Source organism: Ptychodera flava, unplaced genomic scaffold (genome assembly GCF_041260155.1).
Source record: "Ptychodera flava strain L36383 unplaced genomic scaffold, AS_Pfla_20210202 Scaffold_34__1_contigs__length_2629520_pilon, whole genome shotgun sequence".
Lineage (NCBI taxonomy): Eukaryota > Metazoa > Hemichordata > Enteropneusta > Ptychoderidae > Ptychodera > Ptychodera flava.
Window position 1 is genome coordinate 2527611 of NW_027248356.1, and position 25337 is coordinate 2552947.

The 25337-nt window shown below is 36.6% G+C and overlaps 1 protein-coding gene across 1 annotated transcript in view; it reads right to left on the reverse strand.

Moving 5' to 3' along the window:
• LOC139127661 (ankyrin-1-like) overlaps positions 1 to 25337 on the reverse strand; it is a gene marked incomplete at its 5' end in the record, with an annotated part of 171098 nt that overhangs the window by 69719 nt on the left and 76042 nt on the right. The window contains 2 exons of the mRNA XM_070693574.1: positions 10586 to 10684; positions 18236 to 18334. Coding sequence (XP_070549675.1) covers positions 10586 to 10684; positions 18236 to 18334 — 198 coding nt within the window. The remainder of the gene's footprint in view (positions 1 to 10585; positions 10685 to 18235; positions 18335 to 25337) is intronic.

A 25337-nucleotide genomic window follows, 5' to 3' on the forward strand; every position in this document is an offset into this window, starting at 1 on the left:
AATTTATATTCACAAGTGGCACAAACTATCCCATATAATCAAATATATTAAATTTAACAAACTTTTATGAGGTGAAACATACTTTCACAATAGTTTGCCATTTTACTAAAGCTCACAAGTTAAACTCATATTTGTATTTTACTTTCAATGCACAAACGGTAGAACATTACCAACTTGTAATGCACAAATTCACAACGATCAAAGTTGAAAAAAAAAATCACTTTTCAAAGGACTATGTGCATTCTACTAAGTGACACCCTCAAAATGATATTTCATTCATTACTGATCAACTTGTTATGTAACGCATCATTTTCCGTTTTGCTGTTGGTCTTTTGCAATGTTCTATAACTAGCTCTTCTAGTTACAAGATACACAACGATATATTTGCATGGATGCTTAAATGCAGTGTTTAAATTTACAAGACTTACCAAGCACCATGAATTACTGATTGAACAGCATATAATGGGCTAAAGACGACAACTATTGCAACAGGTCGGGTGAGGTTTCAGTTGCACGTAGGATAAATGTGTTAGAATTGTCAGTATATTGTATCAATGCAAAAAGGGGCTAAATGAGTCATAAAATTAGGTACACTTAAATTTCTATCTTTGTGGGTAGATATTATCGTTCACTATGTTACCAGATATCAATATGAAGACTTGCTAACAATGTATCCTTTGTATATGATAAATTTTAGGAATCTGTGGTGCCTGAGATGCAGCTGTTGTAACAAAAGATGCACTGAACCATGCACACAATTATTCATAAAATCATTCACATAAACTTCCAAAGAAATATTGTAATAAAGTCCCAAAGAATGTTCACAATAGTGAGTTAACATTAGGCAAAAGAGTTGAACTGTGATCCTGATGATGCACTTGTTGTTTTTGTTCAAATTCTGTTCCTCAGAAAGTCTTTGCCCATCGCTTTGCAATTGATTAAGTTCTTTGAATTTAGGTTCTTTGAATGATTATATAGAAGTTTTATGAAAATCACCCAATCATGGACAGGCAATATGGTATTTTGAGAAACTCTTAGAAAATGCAACTTATTATTTTGAGAACTCTTTATATGAATATTTCAACATCATAACCTTAGATGTACACACAGCTGTGACTATATTTACTTTTAATTCATAGTAATATACAGTTTGGCCTGTTTTGTATGAACCCCTATTACAATATTCAACCTTAAAACATGCTAAAAGTTGTATTTTATGGTTTACAAGAACTTTGAAATCTATTGTTTACTGTGTGCAGTAGTGGTCAATTAGAAGATCATCATAACTTCACTAACTGGCACACTTTTCCTTTCAATGTTCAGATGTGAAGCACCAGAAATTCACAATTTGCACACTTCAAGCAATGGCATACTTTTTGACGACGTCATTGAGTTGTAAAATGTACATGAATTAAGAGACAAAAAAACTGATGGGATTCTTTTTGGAGATACTCATTTGGGTAATCTACACAAAGACCCTGATGTTGCCAAACTGCAGCCATTTTTGTTGTGTATATATTTTTGGTTATTGAGGTTGCAAGGTATCACAGCAATGCTAGCAAATTTTGTTATGTTGATGACTTTGTCATGGTTTTTTTGTAATAAACATTGTTTCCAACGAAAAAATTGCCAGATTACTTTGACATTTTTTGTTCAATAGAGCTACTGTTCATAATGTATAATATAAGTAATTTTAATAGGCTAGCATCATTCTGATAATGTTTATTGTCGTTTGTCAAAATATATTTCCATGTACTGCTCTCATCATTTTTCTGGAAAAAAATATCTTCAGGTTTCACAGGCAAAAATTTAGTTTCCATTTGGATTCCTTGTAATGATGTTTTTTGAAGATATCAACCTTAAATATTGCACATTGTGAAATAATTTAAATTTTCCTTCATTGCAAATTTTTTTTCTTATACTGAGAGTACAGCTACTGATATTAACAATGTAGAAGCACTTAAAACAATATGCCGTGTTGGTGTTATATTATGTTAAGTTCATCAGTGAACAATGGTAAATGTAACTGAAGGAATCGATGAATCTGTCAGTACCAGCAGAATGTAGAACGGACGATTCAATGGAACTAGAGGCATCGCATGTCAAAAACTGAGTAAGCTTTTAGCAGTCGGAGGCTCAACTGGATGGAGACAACTTGGGGAACGCTCCTTTACAACTAGTCGGATTGTCATTAGCCTGAAAGCTAATACAGTTATTACACTAAAAGGGTAATTCTGAGGCAAGACTTAAGACCCGAATAGGCATGTGCGATGTTGTCGGTTGAAATGGTAGGCAAGTCACTGCAAGACTAGTATCCTCGTCAAACGGTAGATGACAACAGTTCTCCTCTTATAGAGACCAGAAACGTGAAGAAACATCAAGTGCTGAATGATTAGAACTGTTCATCATTTGGAATTTCCCACCGATGCTTCATGAAAGTCTATGCAGAAAACAATGCTGATCAGGATTACTAAGTACCGGTATAGTCAGTCTTTGTCTCGTTGAGGCTTGTGAGGGCAAGTATCAGCTGGATGGTTGGCTTGCACCTTCCGTATGAATAGACATGGATGGCAAACATGATGTTCAGTTTCCCCCTGTAGGTTAGGATGGTCCTTAATATGTTTGCATTTACCTACTTGGTAGTCTGCGCAGTACCTGACCTTGCCCTTACTATTGGTGTTGGCTGTGCCTAATTTGGTATGCAGACATCTTGCCTAGAGAGGTTAGAATAGTTAGAGATCCATGTAACTTTCCCCTTTCTATTAGATGGAGAAGGTCTACCGGTATTAGGTGCTCTGTTATTAGGTGCTCTGCTTTGTAATGTCTCTGACTCTCTGGCTCTTCATGGAAAATGATAGATAACTCACCTCGCATAAGGGCAGAGGAAGTGAGTTTTGAAAAATTGCGAGATCAGCTTGACTCCCAGCACTGGCCTTGGAAGTGAACTCGCCGGGCCATGGCACCATATACAGCACTTGATCAGCTGCCTTCCTCGAAGCACTCAATTTTAGCTTTTTCTTTTTTATCTTTACTGCGAAATGAATGCCTTATAATCTAAGTGCCTACCTCTTTGCTTTGTATCTCCGGTGGTTGTCTCTAATTCACTTGATTCAAAGGCAGATTTGGTAGATCTGGACGTTGACGAGACAGCACCAAGTTTTTTTCTTTTCCTTCTTTACAGCAGCTATCGCCTTTTCACTCTTTTTCACTGAACTGAATGAGGTCTGAGGAGTTGTATGTGTGGCTTTCCGGTCTTTTAGCTTCTGCTTCAGTTGGGAATTCTGTGCCATGGCTTCCTCAAATTTAAGTTCCAAAACCAATTGATCATTTTCTTTCTTGATGGAGTCCAACAGCAGGGACCTTTTTGTCACTACTGGCTGAGGGAGTACTATCAGAAGACCATGACTGCATTATTTCCTTTGTTTCAGGTAGAGCTACAAAAGATGGATCATCAGCACATTTGGAACTGGCTGCCTTGACATTGGTCTTCTTTTTCAACGCTTGGTCCTCTCTGGCTTCACTAAGTAGAGGTGAATGGCTGTCTGGCATCTTAGAGGGCGATGACCAGAAGTAGAAAGGATTACTCACATTAACGGTACAAACATGACCAGTGGGGCTCTAATGTTCATTGATAGGTACTTCACAAATGCTGCAAAGTCTCTTTGGGTGGCAGAACATTGGAAAAAAGATGTGAAAAACTATGTGCGAAATACTATACTGCCATGAATGAGCAGACTGAGCAAAAGTCGGGAAGGATCAGAGGCAGGCTGAGGTAGATGTTCACCAAATAGGGAATTGAACTGATCCAGCCCCTCAGTAAGACTGTAAATTACACAAAATTACCAAAGTCAATTTATTACACAATGCCTGTTAAAATACATGGCATATATCATGCATGCCATTTGTCTTAATTGTTAGCCTTTCAGTTCAGTCAATCCGATGTTGTACTGCCCTGATGTTTTGAATACTTTCCAGTGTACTAAAACACTACCTGTCACAGTGATAAGCTTTTTGTTTAGGTTTTGGCAACAGGTATTATGTAAAAGTGTGCTTTGTATCAAGCACAAAATTACAAAGTGTGCTCTTTGTTGTGGAAGTTAAAGGTATACTAGCTGTCACCTGTTCCAAGTTTGCCACAGTTACCATGGAAAGAGAAAATCTAACCAATCACAGATTTTAAGCGGGTGGCCACTTTTTAAAAACAGTGCCCTCACATGGGCATTTTGAATACCAACAAACGCCCCTTTGACCATATATGGGCATACATGAGATTACAGGTGACTGTATACCTTTAAGCTTCCATCACACATGTACCGGTACATGCAATTTATTAGCATGGTGAAAACATGTTTGACCATGAAAATGATAACAAAGAGCTGCCATTATCTAATACTATTTGGTTTCACTAGTGTTTAGTGACCACAAGGACCTTCCTTTGTATTAATTTACAACTTCTGAATAACTAGGGCACTTAATTGTCACAAGTCAAATGAAGCAAATTTTACAATTCTATATAAAAAGAAGGTGACATTAGGCAATGACTTAGATTCATCATGTAGTGAGGCAAGAATGTAATGTTGAAAAAAATGTTGTTTAGGTTTCTATTCCAAACATATAATTATAAACAAGTTGTATGTGTCACAAAGTAAAATGTCACTATGGATTCACAAAAATGTATACACCTCTCCTGCATCTTACTGTACAGTTTAAGGCATGAAAATATAAAGACAAAACTAAACTCTGACAGAACTCTTCATGGTCCATCAAAATATTCAAGTAATTGTACCTCAAACCATTTCTATTTCATGATTTAAAACATAATGTAAGTGCACAAGATTGCAATTGTGTATATAATTTTAAATCTGCAGACATTACAGAAGCAAATTGATGCCACCTAGCGCTGTCAGGTATTCTCTGTAGACTGTTATTTACTGCTAGTCTCCTTTATGAAGTTGCTTAAACTTCTCTTTAAATCCTCTATGACACAGGAGGTATCTCACAATATGACGTCATATTTAATATAAATTTATAGTCACAAGTCACACAAAATAGCCCACATCATCAAAGCTATTCAATTTTAATGCACCTTTTCGTGCATTAACATACTTTCATAAGGTGTAAACATTACTTGCACAACAGTTTGCAATTTCACCAAATCTTACAAGTCAAACTCATAGTTGTACTTTACAAAAGGTAGAACATTACCAATTGTAATGCACAAAGTATCACAGTAACCGAATTTGAAAAAAAAATCACCTTAATTTTCTAAGGACTACCGGGGTATGTGCATTCTACAAGTCCACCCTCAAAACGATATTTCATTCATTACTGATCAACTTGTTATGTAACGCATCATGCTGTTGGTCTTTTGCAATGGTCTATATCTAGTTCTTCTGAGTAGAAGATACACAACTAAGTATTTGCATGTCTGCTTAAATGCAGCGTCTAAATTTACAAGCTTTATGGTAAAGCTCAAGCACCATAAATTACTAATGAACAGCATATAATGGGCTAAAGATGACAACAATTGCAACAGTCCACATGAGATTGCAGTTACATGTAGAACAAATGTGTTAGAATTGTCAGTACATTGTATCAATGCAAAAGGTGCTCAACGAATCATAAAATTAGGTACACTTACATTTCTATCACTGTGTGTACATGTTTTATACAATCATTCACTATGTACTAGATATTGACTCTAAGACTAATGCTAATTTTGTTTCCTTTGTCCAACTTTATTATAATTTTGTAGTAATTTGTAATTTGTGGTGCCTGAGCTGCAGCGCATTGTAATGGAAGATGCACTGAACCATGCACATAATTATTAATGAAACCATTCACATATAACTTCAAAAGAAATATTGTAAGGAAGACAAAAAGAACGTTTCATAGTGAGTAGAGCAGAGTAGAGCAGAACTGTGATCTTTAGGGAATAACTTTTTGTTTTAGTTCAAATTCTGTTTCTTAAGGAAGCCTTTGCCCATTGCTTTGCAATTGAACAGGTTCTCTGAATGATTCTTCAGAAATTATATGAAAATTATTCAAAGATGAACTAGCAATGAGTTATTTTTAAGAAACTCGAAGAAAATATGACTTATTACTTTGCCCACACTTTATTTAAATATTTCAATATTGTAACCTGACATGTATACACACAAATACACACTGAGATACAGTATGGCCTTTTCTGTATCAGTCTCTATTACAATACCTTACATCAAACTTGCTGAAAGTTATCTTTTATGGTTTACAACAACTTTGAAATCTATATTACACCAAATGTAATATTGGTTAGCTAAAATATTTTCATTAGTTCACTGGCACTATCATCCTTTGAATTTTCAAATGTGAAGTACCATAAAGTCACAATTTGCACATTTCAAACTCTATGGCATATTTCTCAACAACCTCATTTAGTTGTAAAATGTACAAAAAATAAGAGACAGAAATATTGAAAGGGTTCTTTTTTAAGATAATCATTTTTGTAAACTACACAAAAGACAATCATGTTGTTGGGATGCAGCCATATTTGTTGTGTTATTGTTGGATCATTGAGTTTGCAAGATCTCACAACAATGCTAGCATTTATTTATGTTGTCGAATTGTTCTTCGTTTTTGGTAAAAACGTTCTATCCATAGAACCAATTGCAAGTCTGAGAATACTTTGAAACTTTTAGATCCCTAGAGATACTGTTCAAAATAAAAATATAATATTTAATATATTGGCTTGCATTATTTTGATGATATTATTGTCATTTTGTCAAAAATATAGTTTCATGTACTGCACTACTACTGTCTGTCCTCATTTTTGTGGAAAATCCTTTAAGATGTCACTAGTCAAAAAATTGAAATTTTCTGTTTAGTTTCCCATAATGATGTTACTTGTAGATACCATTCTGAAATACGGCACATTATGCAATACTTTTAAATTATATTTTCTTTTATAGCAATATTTTTTATTTTACTGAGGGTACAAGTACTGATATTATAATTTTAGAAGGTCTCAATATGCTGTGTTGGTGTCAATAGTTTTTAAAGTTTATTAGTGAACAATGGAAAAGAAAATTTTAAAGTTCATCAAAGATTAAGATAAGACTTAAGATAATACATAAATCTATCATTTTATCATAATAAATGCACAGCAGCCAACTGTACCAGATTTTCCCTTCTTAAGATCAACTGCAAGTTGAATTTCCAAGCATATAGCTCTGGATAGAAAATAAAAAAATAATTACATACTGATGACCATATTAGATCACAAAACAAACTGACAGACAGTTGTATGCCTTTGCAAAGGGTTAAAATGAGAATCAAGACCAGGAACATTAAGACACTGCTATCTTGTGATAGAGATCTATATTGATGCTTTGATACAACCAACAACTTGTAAGTCCATGCATTTATTTAGCACTATGATGCAGATTTACATCAAAGCATATTCCAAATGCTTAACCAGTGCTATTTAAGATAGTTAGCTATAGTTTCTATTCAGACTAAATAACTGCTTATCTTAAAATACATTGGTTTCTTTACACAGACAATAGAAATGAAAATTGTGTGGTTATCTCTATTGCGCATCAAATGACTGTGAGAGACAATAATTTATCAAAAGAAAAAAAATAGAAAAATAGCGTCAATGACACTGTAGCTCCCATCCTGGACTATTTAGTGTTTGTTCTCTGGTCAGATATTTGAACATGTGTGAAAGGGAGAAAGTGCATGAAGTGAAAATACTTAAATGAAATGTACTGGAGACAGTGACATATGTTTAATGTAATTATTCAGAATATAAAATGGAAAAAATACAGAATGAGATATATCGAATACTGTGATACAACCATTAACTCAACAAGTCATTTACAATGACATAGTCCCCACTTGTAATAGGAGTATTAGTCTTGATGGGGCAGGAAAATATGGTCATTAAGAAGTATCACTGGAGTGTATATGTTGAGATCTATGGGCACATAGGTCTATGTCGTTGTTCCCAATTTGAAACACATGTGGCATGTCTAAGTTATGGTTCTAAATCGGGAAAAAAGATCAGACCTCTAGCAGTATTGGCCAGCCAAGAAATACATATGCGCATTATAAATGAGGTACAAGATGTGACATCTTAAGGTCTAATATCCTATCACAATTGGAGGGTATAGCCCTTGTGGTTACTGAAATATGCATATATATGTATAATCAAGGTCAAAGGTCATCGAGGTCACATGACATTTTGAAAAAAAAAATTATATTGCTAATTAATCCCTATATGCCAAAAAATCAGATCTCTAGCTCTATTCGCTTGCCCAGAATTAGATGTGTACATAATTAATGAGGTAAAGCGTGTGTTGTCATAAGGTCTCCCATCCTACTAAATACAAAGGACATAACACTTATTTATTGACATAAACATATATTTTAGGTAAAAGGTCATCGAGGTCACATGACATTTGGTCAAAAAATTTCTCTCCTATAGTTATCCCTATATACCAAAAATCAGACATCCAGCTCTATTGGCTCGCTCAGAATGAGATATGCGCATAATTATTGAGGTACAGTATGTGGCGTCATAAGGTGTCCAATCATACCAAACATGAAGGGTGTAGCACTTGTGGTTACCGAGTTATGGAAAAATATGTATATTTGAGGTCAAAGGTCACCGAGGTCACGCGACATTTTGTCAAAAAAATTGTTTTGCTAAGTTATCCCTACATACCAAAAATCAGACCTCCAGCTCTATTGGCTCGCTCAAAATTAGATATGTGCATAATTAATGAGGTACAATATGTTGCGTCATAAGGTGTCCCATCATACCATACATGAAGGGTGGTAGCACTTGTGGTTACTGAGTTATGGACAAATATGTATATTTGAGGTCAAAGGTCATCCAGGTCACGTGACATTTTGTCAAAAAAAATTGTATTGCTAAGTTATCCCTATATACCAAAAATCAGACCTCTAGCTCTATTGGCTCGCTCAAAATTAGATATGCGCATAATTAATGAGGTACAATATGTGGCGTCATAAGGTGTCCCATCATACCATACATGAAGGCTGTAGCACTTGTGGTTACTGAGTTATGGACAAATATGTATATTTGAGGTCAAAGGTCACCGAGGTCACGTGACATTTTGTCAAAAAAATTGTTTTGCTAAGTTATCCCTATATACCAAAAATCAGACCTCTAGCTCTATTGGCTGGCTCAAAATTAGATATGTGCATAATTAATGAGGTACAATATGTGGCGTCATAAGGTGTCCCATCATACCATACATGAAGGCTGTAGCACTTGTGGTTACTGAGTTATGGACAAATATGTATATTTGAGGTCAAAGGTCACCGAGGTCACGTGACATTTTGTCAAAAAAATTGTTTTGCTAAGTTATCCCTATATACCAAAAATCAGACCTCTAGCTTCTATTGGCTCGCTCAAAATTAGATATGCACATAATTAATGAGGTACAATATGTTGCGTCATAAGGTGTCCCATCATACCATACATGAAGGCTGTAGCACTTGTGGTTACTGAGTTATAGACAAATATGTATATTTGAGATCAAAGGTCATCAAGGTCACATGACATTTTGTCAAAATATCCGAGATATATGCGTGAACGGATGGACTTACGGATGGACGAACAGACGGACATGACCCAATCTATAAGCTCACTGGACTTCATCTGTGGGACTAAAATTGTGTCACTGCATCCTTTTTGCAATATGAATACGATGAGAAACTAAATTTTTATTTTTCGTGGCCTTATACATGGGAGTCTATGGAGATCTGCCTTATACATGGGAGTCTATGGACGTGTAAACTAAAAATATGCAAATTTCACCACGATTTGCCCAAATTTGGGAAAGGTCACTCCTATGCACTTCCATACCAAGTTTCAAATCAATCGGACTTGTGGTTTCAGAGCAGGAGATTTTTTGACCAAAAATGGGAGAAAATTACAAAAAAATTCATGAAAATAGCAAGTCCAAGATACTGACCCAAGATGTGCACAATCATTTTATGTCAGCCCAAAGTACTTACATGCTAATTTTTCATGTAATCTGCTCAGTGGTTATTGAGTTCTTTCAATTTTGACTGTTTTTACATTTTTTCACTTAATTTGCATATTTTTGGCAATGACAACTTCATTTGAACAAAATCTCATCTACAGCCCATCATCCATGTACACACCAAATATCAAGATGAAATGTACAGCGGTTTTGGAGTTTTTGATGTTGACGGACAGACATACAGACATACAGACATACAGACATACAGACGCACAGACATACAGACATACAGACATACATACATACAGACATTTCCCTAGCCTATAAGAATAGCTTCCATTGCCATATATACATATGGCTATGGGAGCTAAAAATCACAAAATATGTGATAGTTCATGTGTTACTTCAACTTTAATTATTTGGATATTGTAAACCATACTCTATTTGAGACCCTGGGTAAGGTTATCTCAATTGTTTGCCGCTTATTTGAAAAATGCATCCTAAAGGTTGGCGTGTATACAAATCGGCAAACAGTGGAAGTGCCACACTTATGTGTTTCTGCTTGAGGAGATATTTACACTTACCTTTGTAAGAGCTTCTATGTTTGCCTTAGCACCAATGAGAATCTCTGCAACATCTTTATGGCCATTTTGGGCAGCCAAGTGCAGTGGAGTAAAACCTTTCTGAAGAGTGAAATATGAAAACAATGAAGTACAGGTATTTGTATCAATAGTTATGGTAATAAATTCAGAAGCCATCAACAATATAGATCACTTGTATTATTTGTAGACCTGATGAACAAAAATTTTCACAAATGAAATTATGTAGCATGATTATATAGGAACTAGTCTTTTTTGAACTCTTTATATGTTACTTGAGTGAGCACAATCCCCCTGTGCAATGAATGATATACTGTTGCATTGTGATTATTTTCTATTCAAGAACATTTATATCTATTGAAAAAAAATAATTGTAAAAGTAAACAAAGATAAAAAGCAACTCATTGCCCTTTGACCAGAAAAAAATAGCCTACAAACATTTTCTTGATGAGTCAAGAGAGATAGCAAAAAAACATTATGGCGGATCAAGATGTCAAACAAGTGTATTTTGTTGAATTTTGTTTGTCTTCACAGGGGTTTTGTCATAATGATATAGTACACAAAAAGAGTCAAGGATACTTTATCTTCCTTATATGGGTATTACTTTAGTTTGGACTGCTATGCACTTTGCTAGTTTCAAACAGTTACTTTTGAACAAACCATTAACAGATTACACCATTTCACTGTTGTTGTATCATAGTGGTAGGTGGGAAGATGACAGTATGTTTACTGTTCTACACAGAATGTTCATAGCCTCTCGTCATTCGAATGATGGAAAAATGAAGTTCAGCCATAGTTATTGTAATCTTTCCATCAACATTACTCATTACCAATGTTAGACGGGACTTTGCTTTCTGAATAATATTTTCAGAACCAAACAAAAGTACTTCAAATGGTATTAACCCTTTGAGAGCTGTACTTTTTTCCCTCCAAAATTTTAGTGCAACACTTTACCACTCTTTGTGATTTTTTCTGTATTTTTGTGAGAATATTAGACCAAACGGACCTCATTTTTCATTGGCTACAGTTTTGAATCAAAATTTTGTAGAATCTGAACAAAAAATCATTCGTTATATTTTATTAAGGTGACAGAGATTGACTTTGGCGCTCAAAGCGGTATATTATCTGAAGAAAGCATAAGTAGGCAATGTTACATTTTTGAAAATATTATTTGGCATTTTTGTTGAACTCTATGAAAGCACTCCTCATAGTTCAACCAGCTTTCTATTTTCATTTTTGAAAATAGTGGCATAAATGTGTTTTAATTGTCTCCCCTTTTCAGTACGACAAAAGGCACTCATTATTCTGTCTGTCTGTCTGTATGGAAATGACAACTATGAAAATTAGGAGAAAATAAGCAGTTGTTTTTTAGAGTATTTCAGGCTTTAATATACAATTCCAAAAAAGCACTCTTAAAGCATTGCCTTCTCTAAATTTGAGTGTTTTAAAACGATAAGTTTAGATGTACATGATACAGTTCACACTGCAATTTCTGGTAATCAACATTCATCCATAAATCTATATGTAAGTTTACAAGGGTATCATCCAACCCTCTTCCACACATTTGCCAAGCTTAAACATATTTGTTTATAACCAAATGTCCCCTTAGGCAATTGTTCAATTTCTGATGTGAACAAAGACGCTTGACAAATCATTCAATCTCCTAATCAATGAACCCACTGTTTATTGCATTTGAGAATGACAATGTTAATATTATTTTTTCTAGTAAGGGAAAAGTCAAATTGTTTGAGCAAAATTTCAAATCAAACAAAGTCAGCCATCTTTACTGTGATATTTAAATGATAAGACTAAGCAACTGTCTCAATGGCCAACGTTTTGAAAGCTATTTTGCCACACACAGGGAAGACAGTGATTTTCTGAATTGAAATAAGGGATAGGAACAGCAGATTTTAGATTTGTTTGTTTGTTTGACTGAATTTTGTTAATATTTAAATGACTAACAGTCGATGTAATGTAGACTTTGAGGTCAGTGCCTGACTTACTAATGATACAAGTGGCTATAGCAGTCGGCAGGTTTGTTTTCAAAATGCAGACTGTAGGATGTTCCAAATTGTTGACCTTGCAACATACATTTAATGTGGGAAACTCGTTGTTTTACAATGACAAATTTGCATTCTATAGTTTTCTTCCTAAATAAGACCAATTTTAAGCAAATCTTGCTGTAGTCAGTCAAAATGAGTGAACAAACATTTTGCTTACATGTCAGCTATAGTTATTTAATTCAACATTGGTGCTGGTTATTAAATCATTAAATAGTTATGTGAATATTATTGTTGTCATTTAGGCTCATACAAGCAATTTCATTTCCTAAAATAACTGGAATTTATACATGTAGACTTAACCTATTCTTCTTATATTTGAAATTCCCATGCTGTGCATTGCTTATTCAGCAAACTAAGTATTGTGTCATAAGATTTAAGCTTCTCACTTTATACTTTGCACACACATGAAACATTTAATGCATATAATTGATCATTTTCAGTATTCCCTGACAAATTTATGTCATAATAAAAGAACAACCATATCTTGCAGAAATCAGATTCAAAAGCCATGTAGAGAGATTATTTTCCAGTTATTTTAAGTGATATTCTATATAATAAATAGTCTAAGACAAACAAACAAACAAAGCAACAAACAATCAAAATACAATGGGTATGGAATAAAGTTAAACTGCTTTTTCACTACTTCTCATTTAAGCCATTAATATTTACTTGGTAAATTATCTTAAAATCTCATTATTTTCGCCTCTGAGAAAATGATTCAAGGGAAACGATTGTATTTATAACCAGATATGAACTGTAAATGCTCACGTGTTTCATTATATATCGAAGTTATGTGTAAATTTGAACCTTTGCCACATGTTTGCAACTTCATTGAAAGTATTATGATCAACATAGTGAACAATATTCACCACAGATTAACTTTATAGGTCATTAAGTATTCAAGTACGCAATTAGCTGAAATAGAAATAGTTAATTTCTTTGACTGTTGTATCACCACTTTATATAGCAAGTGTAATTGCATGCCTTTGATCAAGTCCTTCAAACTATATATTCCAAACTGTGAAAGCTCATTAGATATGCAAACTATAAATTAGCTGACACGAAAACTTAAAGTGCAAAATGACTATCAATATTGGTATAACCTTGTATAAATCATCAATGTGCATAGCATGTTATGCCAACTTTGATCAAATAAATCCAAGTATATATCCCTAATTAGGAAAGTTCATTAAATACACAAATTAGGAATTGGCTGAAGCAAAAATGCTTAATGCCTTTCAATAATGTTAGCCTACATAATAGTATCTTTAATGTACATAGCAAGTTTCATCTGCATACCCTTGGCCCCCCTCACAGAACTCGACTGAGCGACATTCCATTGCATGGAAAGAGTTGTTCCCAATCTATCTAGCCTGCGTAATTTGGGGACACTATTGGCATGGTCAACGTATCATGTTTAACTGCGATAACCAGTCTGTCATCGATATCTGGAAGAAAGGGTCCTCGCGTTGTCCTCACATCATGGAGATCATCCGCGGTATATTCTTCACCTCAGCCACAGGCAATTTCCATGTCATGGTCACCCACATCACGGGCACCACTAACTGCATTGCTGACTCTCTCTCCCGATTACAGATGGACCGATTCCACAAACTGGCACCTCAAGCGGAACCCCATCCAGTACCCTTGGAAGATGTCCTCTGCAACATACCAAGACCCATCCTGAGACACATCAACGGACCGTAAGAAGCTTGGAGGAACAAGCCAGGTTCTTCATAGCCAACAGCACATCACTCTCAACGCGCCGGACTTATTCGACAGGACAAACCAGGTATGCCAATTTCTGCCACACACACCGATTGCCCCCTCTACCAGTAACGCAGCGATCAGCAATTCTATTCATTACCCATCTGGCAACACAATCATTAGCGTACAAGACCATAAAGCTGTATCTGGGTGCGGTATTACGATTGAATACCGAAGCGGGGTATGGAGAACTAACGGACGAACCTTTATTATATAGAGCTCTCCAAGGTATCAAACGACAGCTGGGCGATCCATCTCGACGAAGACTCCCCATCACCATCGACATTATGCGGACTTTAAAAAACACACTACGGACATCCTGCGAATACAACGAACGAGACACATTAATGCTATGGTCAGCCTTCACCATTGCCTTCTTTGGATTTCTACGAATCAGTGAATTTGCATCTCCCACCATGACAACTTACGACGTCAATCGCACGCTAATGGTGCTCCGAAGTCCTCAACATCAATATAAAGGCTGCGAAAAACGACCCCTACAGACGTGGCCAGCAGATCAGCATCGCCCCATCAGGATCATCCATCTGTGCTGTCAGGGCATATCGCAACTACCTTGCATCGTGGAGACAACCAAGCCCACGCAAACCGCTGTTTACCTTCGCTGATGGGACCTACCTGACAAGACAAACCCTGACAAATGTCGTCCGCTGTCTCCTGCGACGAGCTGGTATACCTAACGCCAACTAATATTTCACCCACAGCTTCCGTTCTGGTGCTGCCACCACCGCCGCCGACGCAAATCTTCCGGACTGGTTAATCAAGACCCTCGGCCGTTGGCGCAGTGACGCATACCAAGTTTACATCCGCACACCCGAAGACATTATCCACGCAGTACCAAAAATCCTTACCATGTGCTAACAGACTTATTCATTGGACTCAATCCTTTTGCCTCATTGCCATGCTTCGAGCCTTTTGCCTTTCATTGCTAGCAGCCATACACTGGCCAGCTTTACATACATTTCACTTTGTAGTTTACGCTTTCCAAGAACTCATGAACTTGTGCTTCGAACCTCGAACACTAGACCGCGGACATTTCCGTTTTGACCAGTTTTCCTGATTTGAATTTCATTATATGCCTCTTTGATTGTGTAAAATTTATTGAGCCAAGTAAATTCTCAGGCCAGTACATGTTCTCTCATCCCGCCTTTGTTTGGTCGGTTTCCCCTTTTCAGTGCCTGCTTCACTTGTGAATTTCAGTCGCTTCCTCCTTCACGTCTCAATATGCTTGCCTCGCCTTCTCCGCCGCTCTTAATTTGGGGGATTTGCTGACCAGAGCACACGTGTCCCACTCGAGCACCAGCGCCTACACCATGAGGGAGTCGAATCAGACATGTCTCCCATCATGGGGTCTTGGTTGCCATGACGCCGCTTGTGGGGCTCCTGCGTTCGGCAGGTATACTCAGGTAACACGCCATCACCTCATGATGCTACCCGAAAGCAGGGTTTCATCATGAGGGAGACCGAGGCTAAGACGCCTGCTTGTCATACCTAGATTCCCCCAACCTTGTAACGGCATAATTTGTCTCCGTGTCATCATTCAGCATTAAGTGTCTGATTATGGTATAATACTATAATCAACGTTAATGCCAAGATGACCATGCCTTCACCTTTCCTACGCCTGCCTATCTGCCTGGCTCTGTCCCTAACCTTTTAATTCTCCCACACATTCGTTCCTCTCTTTTTCTTGACCTCGGAACTTAATTTTCTCTCTTTTGTGACGCCTGCCTTTGTCCACTTCTCTCCGATCGTAGTCCGATCACGCCTTGACCTCTGACCTCCACGCCTTCCAGGCACAATAGCCTTCCCATTCCTGCTCTCCCAGTATCTTGCCTTTCCCCACGCTTTCCCTTCGTGTCCTTCACCCCTTCCAGCTTCCATCCATGCTTTCCCCTCGTGTTCATGACCTCTGACTTTTAGTTCTTGTCCCCTCTGCAGCTTATGCCTTTGTCTTTCCTTATCTTTGTTTATATTTCGTTTATGCCTTGACCTCTGACTTTCACACCTGCAGCTTTATATTCAGCTCGCTCGCCCTCCTATTTCATTCCACCACTGCTTGCTGCCACAGTGCACATCGCTACGCTTTTTCGCCCTCCCACCCACACCTTTCCTTTTTTTTTTAAAAAGCAGCTTTGTTTCATGTTTCGGACATTTGGCATTCCAGTTTTCTCATACGCAGTAGGCAGCCTCATTTATATTTCGGCTATTTCGACACTACTGCCTGCTGCACTCACCATTTGTATTTTGCTGGTTTCTGATTTACTGTTTAGTTTCCAATAAAGAGTGTAGGGGGATTTGCTGACCAGAGCACACGTGTCCCACTCGAGCACCAGCGCCTACACCATGAGGGAGTCGAATCAGACATGTCTCCCATCATGGGGTCTTGGCTGCCATGACGCCACTTGTGGGGCTCCTGCGTTCGGCAGGTATACTCAGGTAACACGCCATCACCTCATGATGCTACCCGAAAGCAGGGTTTCATCATGAGGGAGACCGAGGCTAAGACGCCTGCTTGTCATACCTAGATTCCCCCAACCTTTTAACGGCATAATTTGTCTCCGTGTCATCATTCAGCATTAACGCACATGTATAGTTAGGCAGCAACGCACATGTATAGTTAGGCTGTGTTGAATTTGCGACGCACATGTAGGCCTATAGTTAGGCTGTGTTGAAATTTGCAGCGCATACTTAGTTCTTTCAGCAAATAGTATCAACAACGACAACAACAATAACAACAAATTTACTGAGTCCAAATATATGTTTATTTATCTTCATTTTTAAATATTTAATCATCATCATCGGAGATTGAATCCCCTGTGCTGTGATCTTTAGGGAATAACTTTTTGTTTTAGTTCAAATTCTGTTTCTGTGATAGCAATGTTTTTTTTTTCATTCTACTGAGAGTACAACAACTGATATTAGAATTTTAGAAACACTCAGAGCCTGACACTCATTACAATATGCTGTGTTGATGTCAAAATCATGCTAAGTTTATTGGTGAACAATGGTTAAGATAATTTTAAAAGTTCATCACAGATTACGATAAGATCTAAAAGAATACATGAATCTATCATTTTATCATAATAAATGCATAGCAGCCAACTGTACATGTACTATATTTTCCCTTCTTAAGATCAACTGCAAATAAGAATTTAAAAGAACATGGCCCTGAACAGATTAAAAACAAATTACATACCGATAAATGACCATATTAGATCACAAAACAAACTGACATACAATTGTATGCCTTGATAAAGTGGTAAAATGAGAATCAAGACCAGGAACACCAAGATACTGTCATCTTGTGATAGAGATCTAAAGTGATGCTTTGATACAACCAACAACTTGTGAGTCCATGCATATATTTAACACTACGATGCAGATTAACATCAAAGCATATTCAAAATGCTTAACCAGTGGTATTTTAAGATATTTTCCACTCAGACTAAATAACCGGTTATCTTAAAATACAGTCACTTCTTTCCACGGACAATAGAAATGAAAATTGTGTGGTTATCTCGACTGCTCATCCATTGACTGTGAGAGACAATAATTTATCAAAAAAAAATAAAAAATGACAAAATTTGTGATAGTTCATGTGTTACTTCAACTTTAATTATTTGGATATTGTAAATCATACACTATTGGAGACCCTGGGTAAGGTTACCTCAATTGTTTGCCGCTTATTTGAAAAAAGTACATCCTAAAGGTTGGCTTGTATACAAATCGGCAAACAGTGGAAGTGCCACACTTACCTCTTTCTGCTTGAGGAGATAGTTACACTTACCTTTGTGAGAGCTTCTATGTTTGCCTTTGCACCAATGAGAATCTCTGCAACATCTTTATGGCCTTCTTGGGCAGCCATGTGCAGTGGAGTAAAGCCATTCTGAAGAGTGAAATATGAAAACAATGAAGTACAGGTATTTGTATCAATAGTTACGGTAATAAATTCAGAAGCCATCAACAATATAGATCACTGGTATTATTGGTAGACCTGATGGACAAAAATTCTCACAAATGAAATTTTATGTAGCATGATTATATAGGAACTAGTCTTTTTTGAACTCTTTATAAAATGTAATGTTACTTGAGTATAGGCACAATCCCCCTGTGCAATGAATGATATACTGTTCCATTGTGATTATTTTCTATTCAAGAACATTTCTATCTATTGAAAACAAGTCATCGTTGATGACACAGTCCCCACTTGTTAATGGGTACTTTGATTACAGGTCCTCAGAGAGGATAGAGTCCTCTTCATTAAAACTGTGATAAAAATACTTTTGAAAAAATTTGCTGGATACATGTCTGAGTTATCGTTCAGGACATAAAAAAATCGTAATAAAATGGCCACACGGCGACCATATTGGATTGTATCACAAAACAAATTAATGTGCATATGTATGACATAGGTCAATGTCCTTGTACCAACTTTGAATAAATTTGCTTGATACATGTCTGAGTTATGGTTCCAGACATGAAAAAAACGTAACAAAATGGCCACACCGCAGCCATATTGGATTGTATCACAAAACAAATCAATGTGCATGTGTATGACATAGGTCAATGTCCTTGTACCAACTTTGAATAAAGTCGGTTGAGATATGCCAGAGTTATGGCCCTGTACATGAAAAAATCATGACAAAATGGACGCACGGCGGCCATATTGGATCGTATCATAAAACAAATTGATGTGCATAGCTATGATATTGGTCAATGTCCTTGTACCAAATTTGAATAAAATTGGTTGAAACATGCCTGAGTAATGGCTCCGTACATGAAAAAATCGTAATGAAATGGCCGCTTGGCGGCCATATTGGATCATATCACAAACCAAATTGATGTGCATATGTATGACATAGGTCAATGTCCTTGTACCAAGTTTGAATAAAATCGGATGAGATATGCCTGAGTTATGGCTCTGTACATGAAAAAAATCGTAACAAAATGGCCGCACGGCGGCTATATTGGAATGTATCACAAAACAAATTGACGTGCATATCTATGACATTGGTCAATGTCCTTGTACCAACTTTGAATAAAATCGGTTGAAACTTGCCTGAGTAATGGCTCTGTACATGAAAAAATCGTAATAAAATGGCCGCCTGGCGGCCATATTGGATCGTATCACAAAACAAATTGACGTGCATATCTATGACATGGGTCAATGTCCTTGTACCAACTTTGAATAAAATCGGTTGAAACATGCCTGAGTTACGGCTCTGTACATGAAAAAATCATAATAAAATGGCCGCCTGGCAGCCATATTGGATCGTATCACAAAACAAATTGACGTGCATCTGTATGACATATGAAATAATCCTTGTACCAAGTTTGAATGAAATCGCTCCAGGCATCTCTGAGATATCTGCGTGAACGGACGGACGGACGCACGCACGGACGCACACACGGACGCACGGACACACGCACGGACATGACCAAACCTATAAGTCCCCCCGGACGGTGTCCATGGGGACTAAAAAATAAGTATAAAACTAAACAAAGATACAAAGCAACTCATTCTCCTTTGGTCAGAAAAAATAGCCTACAAACATTTTCCTTGTGAGTCAAGAGAGATAGCAAAGAAAAACCATCATGACGGATCAAGATGGCAAACAAGTGTATTTTTTTTGAGGTACAGTGTCTTCTATGGTGTTTTGTCACAATGATACAGTACATAAAAGGAGAGTCAAGGATACTTTATCTTTCATATATGGTGATTACTTAAGTTTGGATTGCTATGCACTTTGCTAGTATCAAAAATTTAACTTTTGAACAAACCATTATCAGATTGAACAATTGCACTGTTGTTTTATCATAGTGTAGGTGGGAAGACAGTATGTTTACTGTTCTAGGGCACACAGAATGTTCATAATCTCTTGTTATTTGAATGATGGAAAAATGAAGTTCAGCCTATGGCTATTGTAATCTTTTTATCAAAGTTATTCATTGCCACCGTTAGATGGGACTTTGCTTTCTGAATAATATCATCAGAACCAAACAAAAGTACTTCAAATGGTTTTTATCAACCCTTTGAGAGCTGTACTTTTTCCCTCAAAAATTTTAATGCAACACTTTACCACTTTTTGTGATTTTTTTCTGTATTTTTTTGATAATATTAGATGAAACGGACCTCCTTTTTCATTGGCTACAGTTTTGAATCAAAATTTTGTAAAATTTGAACTAAAATTCATTGGTTATATTTTATCAAGGTGACAGAAATTGACTTTGGCACTCAAAGGGGTGTATTATCAAAAAGCATTATTAGGCCATGTTACATTCTTGAAAATATTATTTCGCATTTTTGTTGAACTCTAGGAAAGCACTCCTCATAGTTCTGCCAGCTTTCTATTTTGATATTTGAAAATAGTGACATAAATGTGTTTTATTTGTCTCCTCTTTTAGTACGACAAAAGGCAGTCATTAGTCTGTCTGTCTGTTTGTATGGAAATAACAATTATAACATGGGCCCGGGGGCACCGACGTCCTTTGTACCTCCTTACTATTTATTATTTGCCATAAATGTGAAATTTGGCAAATTGTTTGGACATAAATGAAAGTTATTTGAACTGGTTGGTTACTGCTCCAGCATAAGTTCAAGTGTGGATTCTAAGTATCAACAACCCTGATATGAAAGTGAATTAAGAATTAGAGATGGGACTCAATAGGATCAACAATATCTAAAACAGGAAACGGTGAACTTATATAATACAGAAGGGGAGAAAATTTAGCCAATGGCTAATCTAAACCAAATTACTTAAACTGGACTGTTGGCATTGATTACACATGTATTTATTGTCCATCATATAGAAAATAAATTTGGGCCATTGACTAAAAAACATTTGCTTGTTACACTCACCACACTTGTACTTAGTATTTGGAGTGTACACCTATCTACAATACAATGATAAAAAGTTTGGACTCTGTAGGTCAACAGTGCATCTTTAATGTGTGAGACTAAATAAGCTTACCCCTCAAGTATATATGTATAGGCCAATGACAATATTTAATTTTGAATTATGTAGTGCAGGGAAGGACATACAATATGGTGAAAAGCAAATTAAATATAAAAACTGAATATACAATTATATGGAAATGTTGTTTTACAGTCATGAGTATCTGGTGTGTGCCGAGAGACAAATATTAAAATTGGACAGTATCATCCTGACCACAGTTTGTCTGACTGGTTGTTTCCTTCTGATTTTCTGACACGGTGATAGGTACAAAATATTATGCTATTCACGATAGTTATACAACATAGCTTGCATTTTGTTCACAGTAGAACTGAGTTTTACATGTAAGATAACTTTCTCGTAAACTGTAAATTCTGGCTTCTGGCAGCTCAAACGTCGCAATACTACATTTTTTGATATGATATGGAGTGACTTCCACACATATGCAATATGCAGTGACAGTTGATATATTCATAGTAAGAGTCTACTACATTCAAGCATAGTGATGTTGACAACTACATGCATGCCAGTGCACGATTTCAAAGTAGCAAGGATGAAATTCTAATGGTCTTTTAGTGGAAATATAGGTATTAAACGACAGTGAAACAAACAACATTAGTTATCGTGACCTTGCTGTGATCGTGCGGATCATCTCGGATCATGTATGATCTGATGATCATGCCAAATTTATACCATGTCGGATTATGCCGTGATTCTGAAGTGCGCGTACTTCCTTAGTAAATCGGTCAACATCCCTGCGTACGATGCTGTGTGTTCCGCTACAGCTAATCGCCCCGCTCACCCTACGTACGGGTCTTTGCAGGGCTGTGGTGAGCGGGACGATTTAATAGCTGTAGCGGAACACACACCATCGTACGCAGGGCTAGGTCAACATAAGCATGCACATACTCAGACTGTCTTTAGCGATCGGAGTCAACAATGATGTCAAAATCAATGCACAACTGTCAAAATTACCCAAAATAAGCAACAGAAAACTAAAAGTTATCGCTATGTCGAAAGGACAGTACATCAACATAAAACGACGCTAGTTTGTTATGACATGGAGGTAGAAGGACAGAGCGTTCCCTCGCTCTCACCCAGCTATTAGTACGGGCCGCCGGTGGGCAGATGGGATTGCCTCGCTGAAGCAATGGTACTGGGGAGTACCGAGTACGGAGGCCATCATTCTTCAGTCTATCGAAGGAGCGTTTCGTGCCAAAAAATACATGACAGCAACAAAAGTACCATCACTGTGAACTTCATATTTACAAAACAACATCAAATACACGCTAAAAACCAAAAAAAAAACGTCAAGATTCGCACCAGACGCGAGAAACAAGATGGCGTCGGTTTGATTTTTCAAAGTTGCAAAACAATGCTAACTTGTTATATGCGCATGCGCATATTAAGGGGAGACCCATTTGATTTCGGGGGGGGGGTATGCAGGAACTTTTTTTTTGTCAGAGAGACAGCATTTTTTTATTTCTACTGTCAGACCTGCATCAATTTTTTTTTCAAATGGAGTAGCAGTGAATTTTTAAATTTAAGCCACTGTTTCACATATATCACAGGATGGTTTTATGTATTCATTTTACATTCCAACAAATGAAAACAAAATGGGAAGTCTAGTATATATACAACTTTCAATTGTAGAACACTTTTTTGGCAAATCAACTGTGATCAGTACTATACCTGCTTTTCTTTAAAATAGTCAATTCCTTTTAAGTTCTCAGGGGGGGATGTTATCTTTTGTGGTCAGAGAAACAAGGCTCACACATTGTATTTCTTTATATTTGTTGTTCCTCAATTTTTCATTGTCAACTTGTAATCTTTCTAACATATTTATATTGAGAGAATAATGTATTGGTTTTAACACTAGTTTATTGACTCCTGTCTTGTGTTTTAAATTTTCACAATTTACAGAAGTCAAATAGTCCCATCTAGATATTGCCTATACCATTGAGATATTGCAACAGAAATCCTGAAATATGATTTCTTGGGTCAGAAAAGGGAAGGGAAACATCGAGTGCACTGAGGTGTAAAGTAGTGAATGCTTATATCGTAAGCGCTGGGAAAAAAAAACACATAAGAATTGCTTGTGGTAAAAACATTTGCGCTGCCTATGGCAGCATGCCAGCAAAGAATACATGAGGATGAAGTTTCCAAAATTTTGCTCATTTCAACTGCATTGTGACAATTCCTTTTTTATTTCTGTCTGTTATGAGAATTTTTTTTTCTCAAGCCATTACAGGCTTAATTTTTTTCTTTTCTTTCACCTGGTGACATTTTTTTTTCTCAAAATCCTCCATACCCCCCCCCCCGGAAATCATGTGGTTCTCCCCTAAGTGAGCCCCTGACCTATACGGGCCAGTGGATTGCTTCCTCAGTAGAACTGATATGCCTGCCGGTACCGGTGTTTATCGCCTACGGAGGCCATCATTCTTCAGTCGATCATAGGCGCCTTTCGTACCAAAAAATACACGACAGCCGCAAAAGTGCATCACTGTCAACTTCATAACTATAGAACATATTGAAATACACAGTGAAACGTTCACGACGTAAAAAATGTACCCACACCGAGAAACAAGATGGCGTCCGATTCGATTCTTCAACTCAGAATTGTCCTAGAATTGTGCGCATGCGCAGACGGTAGCTTTAACGAAAGCGAGGCAATATCAAGTAAATATAAAATAAAAATGGATAAAAATATTGTTTAAAAATAATGTAAGGCATGTATCACCAAATTTTGAACATTTCTGACGGTATTTCAACTATACGAACACCCATGCCAAATATCACAATAATCAAATCAGTGGTTTTGAGGAAAAATTGAAAATAGTGGTTTTCAGAAAAAAGCTAAAAAAGTGACTTTAAAATGATTCAATCAAAAAAAGAAAACAGATCGTTTGAGATACATGCCCAAGTGACCACCAGGCCAAATTTCAGAAAAAGTTACTGAAGCGTTTCTGAGATACCTGCGTCCACAGCATACGGCCCACTGTATGCAACAACAGAGGCCGCGTCATCACATTAGTACTTTGTGCCCACAGGGCACAAAGGACTAAAAATTAAGAGAAAATAAGCAGTTGTTTTTGAGAGTATTTTAGGCTTTGATATACAATTCCAAGAAAACACTCCTAAAAGCATTGCCTTCTCTAAATTTGAGTGTTTAAAACAATGAGTTTAGATTGACATGATACAGTTCACACTACAATTTCTGTTACTCCGTCAACATTCATTTACAAGTCTACACATAAGTGTACCAGGGTATCGTCCAACTCCTCTTACACACATTTGCCATGCTTAAACATAATTGTTGAATGTCCCCCTTGGCAATTGTTCAATTTCTGATCTTAACAAAGTCACTTGACAAATTATTCAATCTCCTACTCAATGAACCAAATGTTATCGCATTTTAAAATGATAATGTTATTTAATATTATTTAATCTAATTACGGAAAAGTCAAATAGTTTGAGCAAAATTTCAAGTTAAACAAAGTCAGCTATTTTTACTGTGGATATTATAGAAATAACAGACGACGCACTGACCATTAACGTTTATTTATGGGCAAGGGCGAGAGGAAAGCCAAAAATTAACGGGCGAGGCTTACCAAGCCAGTTAATTTGGCTTTCCTTGAGCCATTTTATTTTGTGGAAAGAACCAAGCAATGTTGGTTTTGAGAGTATTTTAGGCATTGATATAAAATTCCTAGAAAGCACCCCTAAAAGTATTGCCTTCTCTATAAAACTGAGTGTTTTACAATGATGAGTTTACGTGTATGTGGTACAGTTCAGGCTATAATTTCTGTTAAACCCTCAGCCTCCATTTACAAATTTATGCATGCCAAGGTACATGACAACGCCTCTTACACACATCTACCATACTTTAATATATTAATTCATAACTGGAGGTCCCCTAGGCAAAGTTAAGTAATC